The sequence below is a fragment of the Anabas testudineus genome, chromosome 5 (assembly GCF_900324465.2).
Source record: "Anabas testudineus chromosome 5, fAnaTes1.2, whole genome shotgun sequence".
NCBI lineage: Eukaryota > Metazoa > Chordata > Actinopteri > Anabantiformes > Anabantidae > Anabas > Anabas testudineus.
The window spans coordinates 21376855-21392615 of record NC_046614.1 but is presented as its reverse complement, the minus strand read 5'-3'; the positions used below and the strand labels follow the sequence as shown (position 1 = coordinate 21392615).

Genomic DNA, 15761 nt, shown 5'->3' with positions numbered 1-15761 from the left:
TTTGGAGAGGGTGGTCTGTCATCAACAAGTTGACAAGTGCAAATTAATCACATGAAAATCACAGTTGGTGCTGGGAAGTCCCACGAGACCGCTTATGTGGTTTAGCCTGTGTTGTGACTTGTAACGCATGTGTAGCTGTGAGTCTCTAAAGGGAGACTGGAGTATATTACATAGATTTTATGACATTACACATTATACCTTTGCACATCCTGGTGTTTGGCTGTGAGATTAAAGATGCTGTAAAATCCTCTGTGCGTGACTGTGAAGGTGGTGGTGATTGATTTTCTACATCCTTAACACATTGTCTTTGTTTCTTTACAGCTCCGTCCACTGTGTCCATAATGCACCAGGTCAGTCGTACCGTGGACAGCATCACTCTCACCTGGTCCCAGCCTGACCAGCCTAACGGAGTCATCCTGGACTACGAGCTACAGTATTATGAAAAGGTACCATTGATGCATTCACACTCTTCCTCCAGGCTTTCACTGATCCATATAAACATAAGTTCAGTTTCCTTTCAGCCCTACCAAGATAAATAAATCATGTGCTAACGGGTGAAACATACTCTTTGGTTTAGCTGTACATTTAAATTCCAAATGTCTCCTCACACTCATTTGCATAACAGCGCATTCGAGGAGGGATGGAGACAGAGCTTCTGAACATTGCTTAGAACTTCTGCTCATTCTCTTTCAATTATAATCACGGTCAGTCACTGGGAAAGGAAACCACGCACAGCCCTGCAGCAGGGCCACGAGGGACTAATGCGCAGAGACTTGTGGTTGAAACAATGGTGCTCTGACTGCTGTAAAAATAGTATTCAAGGGACAAACTCCATCAAGTCAGCAAACTTTCACACAAGAAAACTCGCAGTCATTCAAACACAGCGATCAGTCAGATGCATGCTGCCATTCCCAGACATAAAAACTCAATCATCACACGCATGTACACAGATGCACATATATACACAGCATTTGCGGAGCTTTTGTCTGCATGCTGAGTTGTTCTACTTTTGAATATAATTTCCTTTACTGACACTGCTGGAGAGAGCTGTCAAAACAATTGTCCCGGCCCCTGCTGTGGCTCAGAAGTGTGCACTGAGCAGTGGGTTGAAGGCAGCAACTAAAACAGTCTCAGTCTCCGCTCTCAGTCCTGTCAGCATTCTGGAGAGGAGGAGTATGGCAGTGAAATGCAGCTCTGATCATCAGAAGGCTCGGCTCAGAAAAGCTGCCTGACCTGAAACTGCCTCTTTCCGTTCTGCTGCTTTATCAAAGATTAGTCTTTTTGTGGTAACAAATTATTCAGATTCTATTATGGTTAGTGTGGACATTTGTAAAATAAACGTAGGAATGAGCTCCTGATATTCTGGTTTGAGTTCAGGGAATAAAAGGTTTCAGTAAGTTTTTAACTGTACCTCTCTATGCCGTGCTGACCAACACTCTTATATCATTTGTCCTAGATCTTAACCCAGTGTTTTCAGTCATTTATTCACGTGGCATTCACTCTTAGTCCTCGCAAATGTAATTACCAGTGTTCACAAATGTAACATGTTGTTTTTCTCCTCTCAGGACCAGTCAGAATATAACTCTACCACCATCAGGAGCCAGACCAACACAGTGGTCATCCGTGGCCTCAAGCCAGGAAGCATCTACGTGTTCCAGGTCCGAGCCCGCACCGTAGCTGGGTTTGGACGCTACAGTGGCAAAATGTACTTCCAGACCATGACTGAGGGTGAGAATTGAGCCAATGTTCACCAAAGCACGCAGGGCTGTTATCACCTTTCATGCGTGGGCCATCGACCATGTAGTCTAGTATGGATTCAGACAGCTGCGGCAAAGAAGGGGAATCATATTATGGAATACATAATACAATGCTCCAAAACCAGATCAGTGTGGGTTGAAATCATGTTCTTATTCTGATCATGGCTTCTTTGGAAACGTCCCTTAAATTAGTCTCAATTATTCCATTATTCATATTTCAACATTCAAGAATTCCTTTTTATGTGGAACACAAATGTTCTCCTTTCAAACAAGCATATCGTGTTTTACCAAAGATATTTTTTGCCACCATAAGCTTTAATTTAAGGGAAAGTTTGAAGTTGTCTTATCGTCGTACAGTGACACGACTGGGAGAAGAAGCAACATTCAGTAAATATCAGTTATGTAGGTTAATGGTAGAGCCAAGTTCTGGGTTTTCCCCCTCTGAACATCTCATTTCCTTCAGCCTGCAGTGCCCACAGCCATCATTAGTCTCAAGTCCTTGATACTGCCACACGCTCACATTCCAGCACTTAACATGCATCAAACAGACTCATAACTTTTAATACTGAGTTAACTGGAGAAATGCAGCCATATTTCCTTTAGAATAAATGCACACTGTCCAAAATGATTTTCATATGCATTTATGTCCCCATGCTGCTGTAGGATTAAACGGGTTGTCAAGCCTTAGAGTAAACAATGCACCCATCTAATGAGTACAGCTCTGAAAATACTTGCAGTAATGGAGAGTGAAGGTTAAATAAGTGTCTTTAATTAAAAAAGAAATGTGGTTAAACTACAGTGATTTTTTTCATGTTACATATTTTTATGTGAACAGTTGTTCTTTTAATACTGATGAAGTCCAGCATCAGTGATAAACAATGCAGTACATAAACATTTCATTAGTGATTATTAAGGCTTTATTTACACCTCATTAGCCTGTTTATTAATGCTGCTGCTGTAAAAACATGTGATGGTTGATAATAAAATAACAAACATAGCTGTAACTACATTATCGTTCATTAAATGACCCTATAGACAGGAGAGGAAACATTTAAGCTGTTGAGACACAGGTAAAAATGAGGAGACACAATCAGGATAAACCTGTGAAGTCATGTGTCGTATATAGTGTGTCATGTTGAAGAGAAGGCTCTGGCTCGGCCTCTGTGTACCCGTTCAGTAGCTGAATTCCTGCTCTTGGCTGCCGGATCTGTCTGGGTCTCACCCAAACATGCTCTCTGTCCTCACTTCACACACTTTCTGCCAGATGATTTGTCCATATCCGCGGCATCTGAGCACATTCAGTGGGCTTTGGAAAGCGGTCGATGTAGCCAGTCAAGATGCCAAGATGCTCATTGGTTCGCCCAGCCGTATGTCTGTCTGTCACCCATTGCTCCCTCCATATGCAGGCGCTCAGATGCTCGGCCATATGTTTCAGCTTGTGAGAGAGTGTGTATGCGAGAGGGTGTGTGTGTGTATGTGTGTGTGCACGGCACTGTGTTTATGCATGTGTTTCTCGTTTCTATAGAGGAATACAACACCAGCATTCAGGAGAAGCTACCACTCATCATTGGATCAGCAGCTGCTGGCTTGGTTTTCCTCATTGCTGTGGTCGTCATCATCATCGTCTGCAACCGGTGAGTCAGTCCTGTCGCAGTCTGCATGTGAACTTGTTGCCAGTGAAACATCTGCGCAAGCTGGAATTGTGGAGACTTTTCCTTTTTAGTAGTTGCGTTTTTATTCAATAAGGTTGCATGAGGTCTGTTGGTTTAATAAATGTGAGTTTCAGAGATAAATCATCTGAACTCAAAGATATTAATTCTTAATAAATTCCAGTCTTTCAGCTGTGGAAATAATCTAAAAGTCAAATGTCATCAAGTTCTGTAGGTGCTCCTGTTCAATAGGCATCAAATGCTTGTAACTCTGCCAAGGTTAATGTTTCAGCTCCCACTGGGGCCACGCATATTAAAACCATAGCTTAGCTCCAGTTCGGTATTTTCATTTACAGAAGAATTAACAGAATACATTTCTGTACTTATCCCTGTATAGTGTTTTTGTTCCTGCATGGTAGAACACACACATATGGAACACATAGATGATGATCGGCTAATGCATAGGTTGTGGGACAGTTTGGGAACATTGCCAAGATGCAGTGAAAGAGTGAGTGATTCAGAGTTATGACAAGTGTTGGACGGCTGAAGATGTTAAAAAGACTCGGTGATGGGTGTAACGCAGGAATTAAAACAATATTTTAATATGTCATTGAAAGCTTAGAGCAGGTTCAGCACAATATTGCAAAGGTATTAAAAAGGTAAATTATAGGGAAAAGTAGTGTTATTGTAAGGATTGAGTGTAAAACAAATAACAAACAATAATAATGTCTTACGTGATTCTAGGTACACAGTGATCCTCAACTCAAAAAGGATTCACCATTGACAACAAAGCTGTATTAAACGTAGATCAAACACCCCTGACTCGTCTCAATTGCTAAATAAACTCGATATGAGCCTGATTCTAATTTGGGAAATCAGAGAACCGCACTCCTTCGATACACTTGATGGCTGATAATTGCCTATGCATCTATAATGAAGACTTTCCCTCACTTCCGTTGTCTCTGTTGTGATATTCGTAAATTACCCTGCAATGTATCACATAATTCATTAGCCTGTTTAAAACATTTCATGTAGCTGTGAGTGCACAACAAAGGAGAAGCACATCTTTGTGTTGTGTGCAGCTTCATGGCTACTGGCGTCCTTTTCTAGTGAAGGATAAAAACAACCTGCTTTTCTACCTCCTGAATCCCGACTTTCCATGTGATGTTGGCTGGTTGTGATGCTTGTGATACTTGCTGTATCTCCAGCGTAGGTAGAGCTGGGGGGGGTTTGATCTGTGTCTCTGCCCCTCCCTGCTCCCTGTCTTTGAACCAGAGCTAGAGTTCTTTGTCTTTCCCCCAGGAGGCGTGGCTTCGACAGGGCTGATTCAGAATACACAGACAAACTGCAGCACTACACCAGCGGCCACAGTGAGTAAACCGCCACTCCTCTCTGCCTACCGCTGCTTCCTCCTTCAGCGCCACGCACACCTGTCTCCATGACTACCGCCTCATACAGTCATCCATGGCAATCATTCAGCCCTCCACTGCCTCACACACCTGTCTCCATGGCTACCACCTTGCATGCTGGTGTCCTTGGCAATGGCCCAGCACAGGAATGCTTAATTTGTCCGTCCCCCACGTACAAGTCTGCTCGCTCTGAGCTCGGATTTAACCACATCACAACAAGAGTTCTGTACTTCATCGCATTTCATAGTTAACTGAATTCATCCTGGTGGAAATAGGTCAGTCTTCACTGATGATAACACCGTTAGAATGCTAATGCCACATGAGCCATTTGCCATTGTTAAGAAATTCAAAAGACTTGGTGAATGAATGGAATTTCTCAATCATTTTCTTTTTTCAAACAGTACAGTTGCTCACAGCTCAGATGACAATAATGCAGAAATAAATCAGAGAAGGAGCCGAGAAGTAATTTCACTGTGGCTCGGTTTAAGATATTAAAGTTAATCCGTCTTTCTGCTGCCTAATTGGAAAAATGCAGAGCTATTCCTCAAGTTTATGACCCCGTCTTAATTTGTTTATTTGATTGTATAATTGGCACCACGCTTCATCCGTTTCATGTTAATACTGCGATTAAGGTAGATATTTTCCCAATATAATCCGATCACACTGGGCAAAAAAGTCCAGTTTGTGAATGAGCGAGCAGCGTGCCAGTTAGAGGCTCGGGTATTTCACAGCTATTAACAGCAGAAGCCAATGTGTCCTGTGTGCATCCTGTCCTCACACCAGTCACAGTTCAGGCTTCTGCCCTTGTTTTTGGTGGTCCTTGCCATCATAGGAGGGTGGTCTGTTGAACAGAGCTTCAGCTTGGGCAGAGATTGTAGGGTTTTAGTAATGGGGGGTTTTGCCTGGTAGGATCCTCTCCATCTGTTCATCTCTGCACCATGTTTTTCATCTTCGTGTGCCAAGATTCGAGGCTGCGTGCATGCTCCTCTAGCTCTGCAGCACCTTAAGCATCAGTTCAGTATCCATTCAAATAGCCCCAGGTATGATGTGGAGGTGAATAATCCGATTTAAAACCCGGGATACTTAAGTCCCTCAACACTTAAAGGCCACCTTAAGCCAATTTACCTAGTGTCAGGGCTTAGGAGAGCCAATTTATTTCTTGGAGTGGAGTTGAGCAATGCTGATAAAGGGCCTAGGTTTCTCTCCTGAGTGTTAATGGCACACAAGATGCTATATATATTAACCCACCTTATCACAGCAAGGAGGTCCAGAGGTATCGTCCTTGCAGGCTGAATAGCTGTGCACCGTAGCCACGAGGCACCACTCGTAACCACCATTTGTAACTACACCGCCCTGGTCCATTTTTCAACCTTCATTGGCTGAATGTCAAACAAGAAATCACATAATTGCGCTCGAATATGCGAATGCGAGGTGAAGTGACTGTTAATGTGCCTGAATGTATTTGACTGTCAAGGCCGTAGGAGTAAGCATGACCACAAGACTCAAATATTATAGCGGCTCTCTCCTTCTTTCTAAGTGACTCCAGGAATGAAGATTTATATTGATCCATTCACGTATGAGGACCCCAACGAGGCTGTGAGGGAGTTTGCCAAGGAGATTGATATATCCTGCGTGAAGATTGAACAGGTCATTGGTGCAGGTAATGGAAAAAGCTGACTGAAACATGGCTGGAATTACAGTCTGTAAAAAAACCTTATAGTTAGTTATTTAAGTATAAAAGGATGCAGGGAAACGGCTTACATTTAATTGTTCACATTTCTTTTTTTTATAACCTCCTCACAGGAGAGTTTGGAGAGGTTTGCAGTGGAAATCTAAAGCTCCCTGGTAAAAGGGAGATGTTTGTGGCCATAAAAACTCTGAAGTCGGGCTACACGGAAAAGCAAAGAAGGGATTTCCTGAGTGAGGCCAGCATCATGGGCCAGTTTGACCATCCCAACGTCATTCACCTGGAAGGCGTGGTCACCAAGAGCAGCCCTGTTATGATCATCACTGAGTTCATGGAGAACGGATCTCTGGACTCTTTCCTCAGAGTAAGCATCCACGTTTTTCTTTTATTTGTGGTGTTCCTGTGTCGCAACATGACCAAACAGATAGAAGGCAGGACTGTTTATGTAGCATCCAATACTACACCGAGAATAAATATCATCTTCTATTTCTATATATACAGTAGAAGCTGACTTTGATTAAGATGTTGCATAAGCTGTGTTTCACACTATTAAGTAACATAAAAAACTGACATTATATCTGTAATGAAAACAGTTACATAGTCGCCCATATGGTACTAATGAAGTCACACTTCTCAATGTTTGATATCTATTTGACGACACCTAATAAAACTACAAACAGCTCCACACTGTAGCTGCTTAAAATAACTTCTGCATTAGCTTCACAGGCTGACAGGATGGACTGCTTCACTGCTTTGAATCCTAGAGGTCTCAAATCCGAGCTTTTACCGTGATGAGCTTCAAAAATTACACGCTGAGCTGAAAGGTTTAATGGGAATTTCTGACAACTCTGTCTGCTGGTGTCTGTTACACATGACAATTGCCAGGGTACCTGGTAGCTGCCTGTCAGAAACTGATGAGAGACATTCACCCCTGCCATGAAAAGAGTGTACTATTAACAGCTAAGATTTGTTTTTTGTTGTTTCACCAGCTCACAGAAAGAACACTGAATAGCTGCAGCTGAGACAGTTAATCTTCACTAACGCTGGTGAAATGAACAGTTGTCCATTTAAACATTCTGTTTCTCCAGATTAAGACTATTTCTTATGTTGGTGTCAGCTGGACACTGTGTATTTTTGTAATGGATACACGAAGCTTGTGCCGTTCAGACACCTGACAAATTCATGTGCACACATATTTATTCCAATAATTGGACGTGATTTACACGCTCCTGCACAGTAATCTTAGTTCAAGCTAATATTTGAATTCACAGTGCCTCCTCTGGTAGAATGGTGTCAATCACCAGTTCCCTAGCGGTGCTATGCAGTCATGCTTCAATATCAACAAATATAGAATTCCTGGTATTAATTTTTTAATTCTTTTCTCTCTACACATTTTCTATTCCACATATTTTATCTGTCAGTCTTTACAACAAAGCAAAGAATAACAAGGTCTCCCTCGTTACAGATTCCAGGACATCCCTTTGTGCTTTTCCGTGTCTCTGATTTGCATTCATTCCACATGTGCTCCACTGCTGATTGTGTAGGACTGTCTATGTATGCAGATGGGAACTCACACACTTATTTTCCCCCATAACCCCCTGACAAGAAATATGCAGCGCTCACCAGTTCGTTGTATTTTTAATTTTCATAATCTCACCAGAGAAGGATATTACAGAGAACCGACCATGCTCCCCCATTTACGATCTGCATAAATAATTCAAATACTTTGCAGGACTTAAAATGAGATGTCAGATGTTTAAAAATGAAGCTGCCAATGAGAAGAAATGTCACGCAGCCATTCACCATCTGTCTTTGGATGTTAGTGAAATAATAGCACATTTTTGGGTCCAGTATTACTTTTTGTGCAGTTGACTGAAGAGAACACTCCTTCCTTTTTATTTTCAGTAGCTTTCTACTGCAAAGTTACATTAAAACCATCCTCAAGAAACAGACATGTGAGCTCTGCACTGTTCACACTTGGTTCACAGTCTTTATTTGCATTTTGTGTCCGACCTCAGAGACACAAAGCATCAGCTCTTTGTGGAATTTGATCTCACAGTGAAGGGTGTTTGTGTATATGTAGATGTTTGCTAAACCTATTTGACAGCACATTGTATTCAAAACAACAGGGAACCTCTGCGGCACCTCATGGTGACAGTTTCTGGCAACAATTGCTGACAGTGTCAATGCTTCTGAACATGGCTTGTGTCTTCTCTGATGTGATTGCTGGGTGGGTGTTAAAATGGCCACTGCAGTCTGTGCCGAGCTGTCTGCTGAAGGATTGTCTTCCTTTGTGCCTCCTGCAGAAAAACCTGCAGAGTAGAGAGAGCAGGAAAGTAAAGAGAGTGAAAGTCGGTCTTTGATAGAAAATGTTGTTTGCAAATAGTTTCATATAAATCACCATAGACCTTGATTCATACAGTTGAACAAATTCCTTTGTTGGTTATTTCCTCCAACCTGAAAGACGTTGGAAAAAATCTTTCCAATTAAAGTATATGCAAACACAGCACTCAGGTTAGGTGGCAGTGTGTATTTATGAGAAAGGTTTAATGAATAATGCATTCTGCTTAATTGCTGTGGTACACCAGGAGGAGCAGCTAGACGTGAGGAGAAGCATCCACTCTGTTAATGAGGGCCACGGTGTTTGAATGGGAAAATAGTGGAGCGGCGGTCGTGCACACTGTTAGTATGGCTGTGCTCACGGCCCTGTTTGCCAGCCATTCCCATTTCCTCTGTTAGCCTTTCCATCTGTCCACACACAGCCTTGAGCTCCCATGGCCCATTCTCTGGAATCTTCTGTTCTCCAGGCGTCGTGGTGGGTGGTGGGGAAAGTGCAGGTGTACCCAATTGGAAGCACAGCTGCACCACTGCTCCAGACGCTCCCCACGCATGGGGTAAAGCCCTCACCAAACCGTGGAGGGGAACAGCTGTAGACAGCCAGGCAGACCCAGCTCAGCCTGGCCCAGCACTTCTGAGGCCAGTCGAGCCCAAACCAAACTTTACTGTCAGTTTCCTGCAGAAAACTAATTCTTCAGATTAACTTTTCTCCATTAGCCACATTCAGCATGGGCTCCAAGTAAATCTGTCTAAATTAAATGATCATTGACAAAACAGAGTCAAGTGTAAATCAATGTAATATTAATGGTGCATTTTTAATGTGAAATCATTACAAGTGAAAAATCGCATTAAAATGTAATTTTAACTTAAAGCCCATAAGTTTTAAATGTGATTATCTTTCCAATGCAGATTTGTTTTTGTTTATAGAAAAGTGAGAAAGCACTTCAGTCCTTCAGTCCCAGTCATTCTACATCTTAATACAGGAGCATAAGAAGAATGTCAGAAACAAAGGCTGAGACTCATGTATTGTAACACAATATCTCTGTTTTACAGCAAAATGATGGGCAGTTTACTGTGATCCAGCTTGTTGGTATGCTGCGTGGCATCGCCTCCGGCATGAAATACCTCGCCGACATGAACTATGTGCATCGTGACCTTGCTGCCCGCAACATCCTGGTCAACAGCAACCTTGTGTGCAAGGTGTCTGACTTTGGCCTCTCGCGCTTCTTAGAGGATGATACATCAGACCCTACCTACACCAGTGCCCTGGTAAGAAACATATATTTAAGTTTTACTGTACATTCCCCTTTAAAACATAAAGTCTTCCCAAATATAAATAAAATACATATAAATACAGTATTTATTACGAGTGTAGTACGAGTGTAGTATGCATTATTAGTATTAGTTTACATTATCAGCGTGAGCTTTGTCTGTTCTTCCCTCTTTATAATTTTAGGTACCACACTTTATTCCCAGAGTGTTTTTTTATATATCCACCTTCCAGTTTGGATTACTATCAGCATTGTTGCCCAGAACAGCGGGTTTCTCTGGAGCCAGGACACTGTGACGGTCAAGTTTCATGTAGTTTAAATGTAGTTTCCCCCGCTGATGTTGTGCCCTTCATGTTCACAGGGGGGGAAGATTCCTATCCGATGGACGGCACCTGAAGCGATCCAGTACAGGAAGTTCACCTCTGCTAGTGATGTGTGGAGCTACGGGATCGTCATGTGGGAGGTCATGTCCTATGGAGAGAGGCCTTACTGGGACATGACCAATCAAGATGTATGCATTTTATTTACCTGTTCTAAAATTGCAGCTGATTCCTCAGTGGAACGTACAGTCAACAGTTTCAGACAAGACCTCACTGCACACATGCTGTTTCTGCTTTCTGAGATTCATTATACATTAAACTCCTCAGAGACATATTTTGTTATTGTCTTTGTTTTCCCTTAGCTAAACAGTGGCTTTCACACATGGGTTTTATATGAAAATTCCCCCACACTCACCACAGAGACATAATCAGATCATTTGAAATGCACGGCAGTGCTCAGTGGACAATATCTGCTCTCGACTGAAGCCTCCATTTCCTATCTCCCTCTGGGTAGCGGAGGAGAGAGCAAATTATGGGGAGAGAGATAATGAAAATAGTTTCAAATTGAAAGTGAGAACACTAATGTGCTAAGAGGGACTGAGGACCTCAACAGTTATCTTATTAGCAGCTCCAGATAGTGTTTCTGCTCCATCGGGGTCCTCGTTTGGAGGTCTCATGAATGAGATTAATCTGGGTCTGAATGGAGCTCCTTTAATGGCCCTGATAATGAGCAGGGGATTGTGCGTCCTCGTCACAAGTGTCCTCTGGGTTGTTCCACTGTGTTAACCATGCACCACCTCTGTGTGCCCTCTAACCAACAACATCATCGGCCCAAGTCAGACATATGTTTTAAGTGGATGGAGAGAGCATTAAATACTTTGTAAAGGCCACAGATGAGGTCACCTACTGGCTGAGTGCAAGTGGAAATGCAAAGGTGGTGTGTTAAGGTTTAGGTTCTTCGTGATCTACTGTACGCACTTAAGTGTAAGTCTGTAATTTAGCAATTTTGACTCTTAGGCGGTACCACACAGCAGTGACTACAGCAGTTGTTTTCACCACATGGTGAGAGGCACAGATGCTCTTGTTACTGTATGTGTACATCAGAACAGATTTCTGATTGTATTTCTGATGTCTATGACATTTAATAATACCTGTAAAATATAAAAAATGAAACTTATTTAATCTTATTTTCAGTTGTTTGAATTATTTGTTGTGTCTGTAAATTATTTTTAAAAAGTATTTAAACAAAGCTTCACGTCAACCAGCTGCACACTCCTCTTTTTATTCATGAATCCAGATCAGCAACCCTTAGAAATCTGTGTCTTCCCCTGCAGGTGATCAACGCCATAGAGCAGGACTACCGGCTGCCCCCACCCATGGACTGCCCCAGTGCGTTGCACCAGCTCATGTTGGACTGTTGGCAGAAGGATCGCAACAACCGACCCAAGTTCAGCCAGATTGTCAACAACCTCGACAAGATGATTCGCAATCCCAACATGCTGAAGGCCATGACTCCGTTATCTTCAGGGTGAGTGAAGCTGTTGACCAAATTGGTTTTGTGGGAGTTACTCTGTGTCTTAACACTGTGTCTTATACCTGTAGTACGGCGTAGTCCTTGTCTCTTTGGATGCTATCGGCGTGTGTGATTTATCTTATCTCTGTAGGCGTCCCACAGCACAGGCTATTGGTTTTAGCATCATTTCACATTGATGTGGCTAAAATCTATAACAGTATAAGGCATCTGAGCTCCTCTCAACGTAAAGCCTTCCCCCTTCTTAACAGGAAATTTACAACCCCGCTGCAGTGCCATCCGTGGCACAGTTCATTTTTGCCGAAGACAGTGTCTCTTGTTTCTCCTGGCGCCGAGCGGTTATGTAAATTAAAGCCTTTTGGTTTGATAGATCAGATCCTTCCCACGAATGCTGCAGGCAAATCCTGGACTCAAGCAGTTGTGCAATTTTCAAAACAAAACATTTTGAAGTGTTTCTGCTCTGGGTGTTAGTTTCCTTTGAGAGCCAGGCTTTACTGATTTCTATTATTCCCGTCTGTACTTTCATTTGTGGTGAGGAGCAGTACCGAGGGCCAGATTTTCCACAGACACTGAGTGGATGTGCTGGCTCCTTGAAGCCTATCACTTCATTTGGAAAAATACACTTTATGAGGAATTGCTTTTGGAAAATCTTGGTTCATGGATAAGACCGGTGGGAATCCTGTGTCTAGCCTTTTGAAAACGTAATGTAATAATTCATGTTTGAATCACATGCAGGTGGTCTGGACTGCCTATGATGTTGGACCTGCCACTTTGTATTATCCTTATTCTTAATGGCTGCTGCTTGTATCCCATTCAGTGTTCATCTCCCGCTCCTGGACCGCAGCATCCCCGACTTCTCAAGCTTCAGCACTGTGGACGAGTGGCTGGATGCCATCAAGATGGGCCAGTACAAGGACAACTTTGCCAACGCTGACTTTACTACATTTGATGTGGTGTCCCAGATGACCATGGAGTAAGTGCTGCTGATTCCCGCTGCTCTGAGTCTGATAAGCGTCTCACATATGTCCCTGAAAACCTGAACGAGCACCAGACTCTGCCTCTAGCCTGTTATAAAAACGCTAGCTGCTCTGCATGTAATTAGCAGATCGTAACATTGCAGTTACAAAGCTGAACAGTGGGCACAATAGCTTGAAGCCATTAACGGTGCCCTTTATTCTGCGCCATGTGTTCAGCAGGCATCTCCTTGACCTCAGCTAAAGTATGAAGAGCAAACATCAGAATATGGTTTTGGTTAGTCCGAATACAAAGAACTAAATCATCACAAAACACAAGATAATCATGTTAAGAATGCCACCTGTGGAGAAACAGCTAAAAATAATTTCCTGTCTTTGGATAACAGTACGACAAGCATGAGATTAACCCACAGGAATGTGGAGTTTCAGTTCTATGAACGAAAACAGATGGTGATTGTTTATTTGATTACACAAATAAAGAATTTCATTGTCTTATGAATATGAAACTGTTCAACAAACGGTGAGTAACGACCACGTTTGGCGCTGACGCCATTGCCTGGATGCAAAGCGGAACTCGCTGTTTGTCTTGGCTTTTTTAAATAACACATGACCTCTGTGATGAGTGTTGTGTCTGCAACAGACGTGGGTCAATGAAATGTTTTGAGTTTGTCATTCGTAGCATTTGTTTTGGTGGTACGAAATGGGGTGGGGTTGTACCACATCAGTCACGAAGTGACCAAAAAACTGGCACTCAACCATTTCTTCTGTGATTATATAAGCTTTCAAATGGATAAACATGCAGCTGTTTCTCAGCAAAATGGAAACGCTTCATCCTCATTTATCTCAGTTGTAGCTATACTGAAAACCTTCACCTTCCTGTCTGCCCTGCATATGTTCTTGTACTACAGTTTGTTATTTTATGTTGTGAAATAATCCTATTTTCATCATGACGCGCTTAGAGAAAGTTAATTGTGCTGTGCTAGACAGAGAGACAGACGTTGGTGGCCTGTTGTAACGTCAGCCTGACATCTGCCTCTGTCTCTCCCCACAGTGATATCCTGAGGGTTGGTGTGACGTTAGCGGGCCATCAAAAGAAGATCCTCAACAGTGTCCAGATGATGCGGGCACAGATGAACCAGATCCAGTCCGTGGAGGTTTGACCCTCCCGAGCGGAGCAGAGGAGGGGGGAAGGCGGTTGGGATGCAGAGTGCAGCGGATGAAGTGGAGGTTTTTTTTTTGTTTGTTTGTTTTTTTCTTGCGTGACAGTGTGTCTGGTCTTCCCACCAGACTGCCGTTCATCCCCCCGTCCCCCTCGCCACTTCCCTCTCTCCTTCTCTTATCCCCACATCCTGAAGCTCCCTCCATCCTTGGGAAAAGTTGTGGAGAGTTGTGGAAAACAACAGTTCAGGTGATGAAGCATCAGAGGTCCCACAGCCAGCCCACTTTTGGAGCCAGAAACACGGGAGGTTAGAAGTGACCAGCAACACATTTTTAAATCTTCCACCACCTTTCGTTTGACGTTGAACATTTATTATAATTTTTTTTTTTTGGTTTGTTTGTCTGATCATTTTGTAAAGAATTTTTTAAAGACAATAAAAGAAAAACTGAGAAGGCGAGGAGCCTATCTAAATTTATAGATGATATAAGGTTGTACACTAGACAAACTGAGTAGGAAAGCTACCCTTTAAAAGGGCGGAAAAAACAAGGAAGAAAAGAAAACAAGGAAGAGCTGAAGAGACAAGGCCATCCTCAACAAGGTGTGCATATTGTCTTTGTCGTTTATTTTTGGACATCACGAGGAAACAGAGATCTCTCTGGCCTTCTGAAAGGCAAACTGCAGATGAGACTGCGGGACCCCACATGCGACATTCAAAATGGACAACGTGTGGCATAGACTGATGTCAGACACCCGTTCATTCAGACTGACGTTCATATTGCAAAATCAACAACAACAAAAAAAAAAAAAAAAAAAAAAAAAAAAACAACAACTTTTTTTTCTCATTGCAAGTAATTTTCTATTATGTGTGAAATTCTGTGATGAAGATTCCCTCTCACCATGCTTCCTCTTACTATAGACAGAAGTTAGTTTTATGTTTGACCATGAAATATTCACAGCCTGCCAAACAGAAACTTCCCTCTTCGCTCTTGTACTGTACATATCAGATGCACTTGACCTGCCAGAACATGACGACTCAGACTCACAAGTGCAGAACTGGTTACATGGAGGATTTATTTTGTTTGTTGTCACCATCATTTCTTTTTTATTTAGCAAAAAAAAAAAACAAACAAAAAAACCCCAGAAGAGTAAGAAACAAACCGAGAACCGACTTCCTACATAGACTCACACAGAAAGAGACGTGTTCTACTCTTCACAGTTCACATTCATGCTGTACGACCCATTGCTGTGCGTCATCTTCCCTCATGTTGCTCGTCTCCCGTTCCGTCTGTGCACATGTTGCACAGAGAAGCAGTCACTCCTGAAGGGTCGGGACTCGTGTTTGATAGCATGCTGAGTGAGTGGTTAATTTCACAGTGCTTTGATTTGCTGCAATTACTAGAATTTTGTTTGGTAAGAGCTTGGATTTGACACACTTTACAGAGAATAGTGTGACTGCATTATATTCAGTGTTTATTCTTCTTCCAGTTTTCCTTTTTGAAAAGACATTTTTTATGTTTAAAGTTTGATACCACATATGGTTATTTTACACACACTCACTATACAATCAGGCATTTGTTGAATTAAAACAAAAATGCAAATGTGTTATATTATTGCAGTTTCTGTATGGATAATATTGAATTGTTATTATTATTATTACCTTTGGATTT

General features: G+C 42.3%; 1 protein-coding gene across 4 annotated transcripts in view; it reads left to right on the top strand.

The window, feature by feature from the left end:
* ephb2b (eph receptor B2b) overlaps nucleotides 1-14693 on the top strand; it is a 108723-nt gene extending 94030 nt beyond the window's left edge. Inside the window, exons 6-16 of one of the 4 annotated variants that reach the window (XM_026347510.1) lie at nucleotides 322-446; nucleotides 1566-1728; nucleotides 3283-3391; nucleotides 4709-4776; nucleotides 6362-6475; nucleotides 6619-6866; nucleotides 9893-10108; nucleotides 10472-10621; nucleotides 11765-11958; nucleotides 12779-12934; nucleotides 13987-14693. In XM_026347510.1, coding sequence (XP_026203295.1) covers nucleotides 322-446; nucleotides 1566-1728; nucleotides 3283-3391; nucleotides 4709-4776; nucleotides 6362-6475; nucleotides 6619-6866; nucleotides 9893-10108; nucleotides 10472-10621; nucleotides 11765-11958; nucleotides 12779-12934; nucleotides 13987-14095 — 1652 coding nt within the window. In that variant the 3' untranslated portion in view covers nucleotides 14096-14693. Of the gene's footprint in view, nucleotides 1-321; nucleotides 447-1565; nucleotides 1729-3282; nucleotides 3392-4708; nucleotides 4777-6352; nucleotides 6476-6618; nucleotides 6867-9892; nucleotides 10109-10471; nucleotides 10622-11764; nucleotides 11959-12778; nucleotides 12935-13986 lie in introns of all 4 variants that reach the window. The other 3 variants (XM_026347508.1, XM_026347511.1, XM_026347509.1) reach the window with 3 other exon arrangements.
* Nucleotides 14694-15761: the final 1068 nt, after the last annotated feature.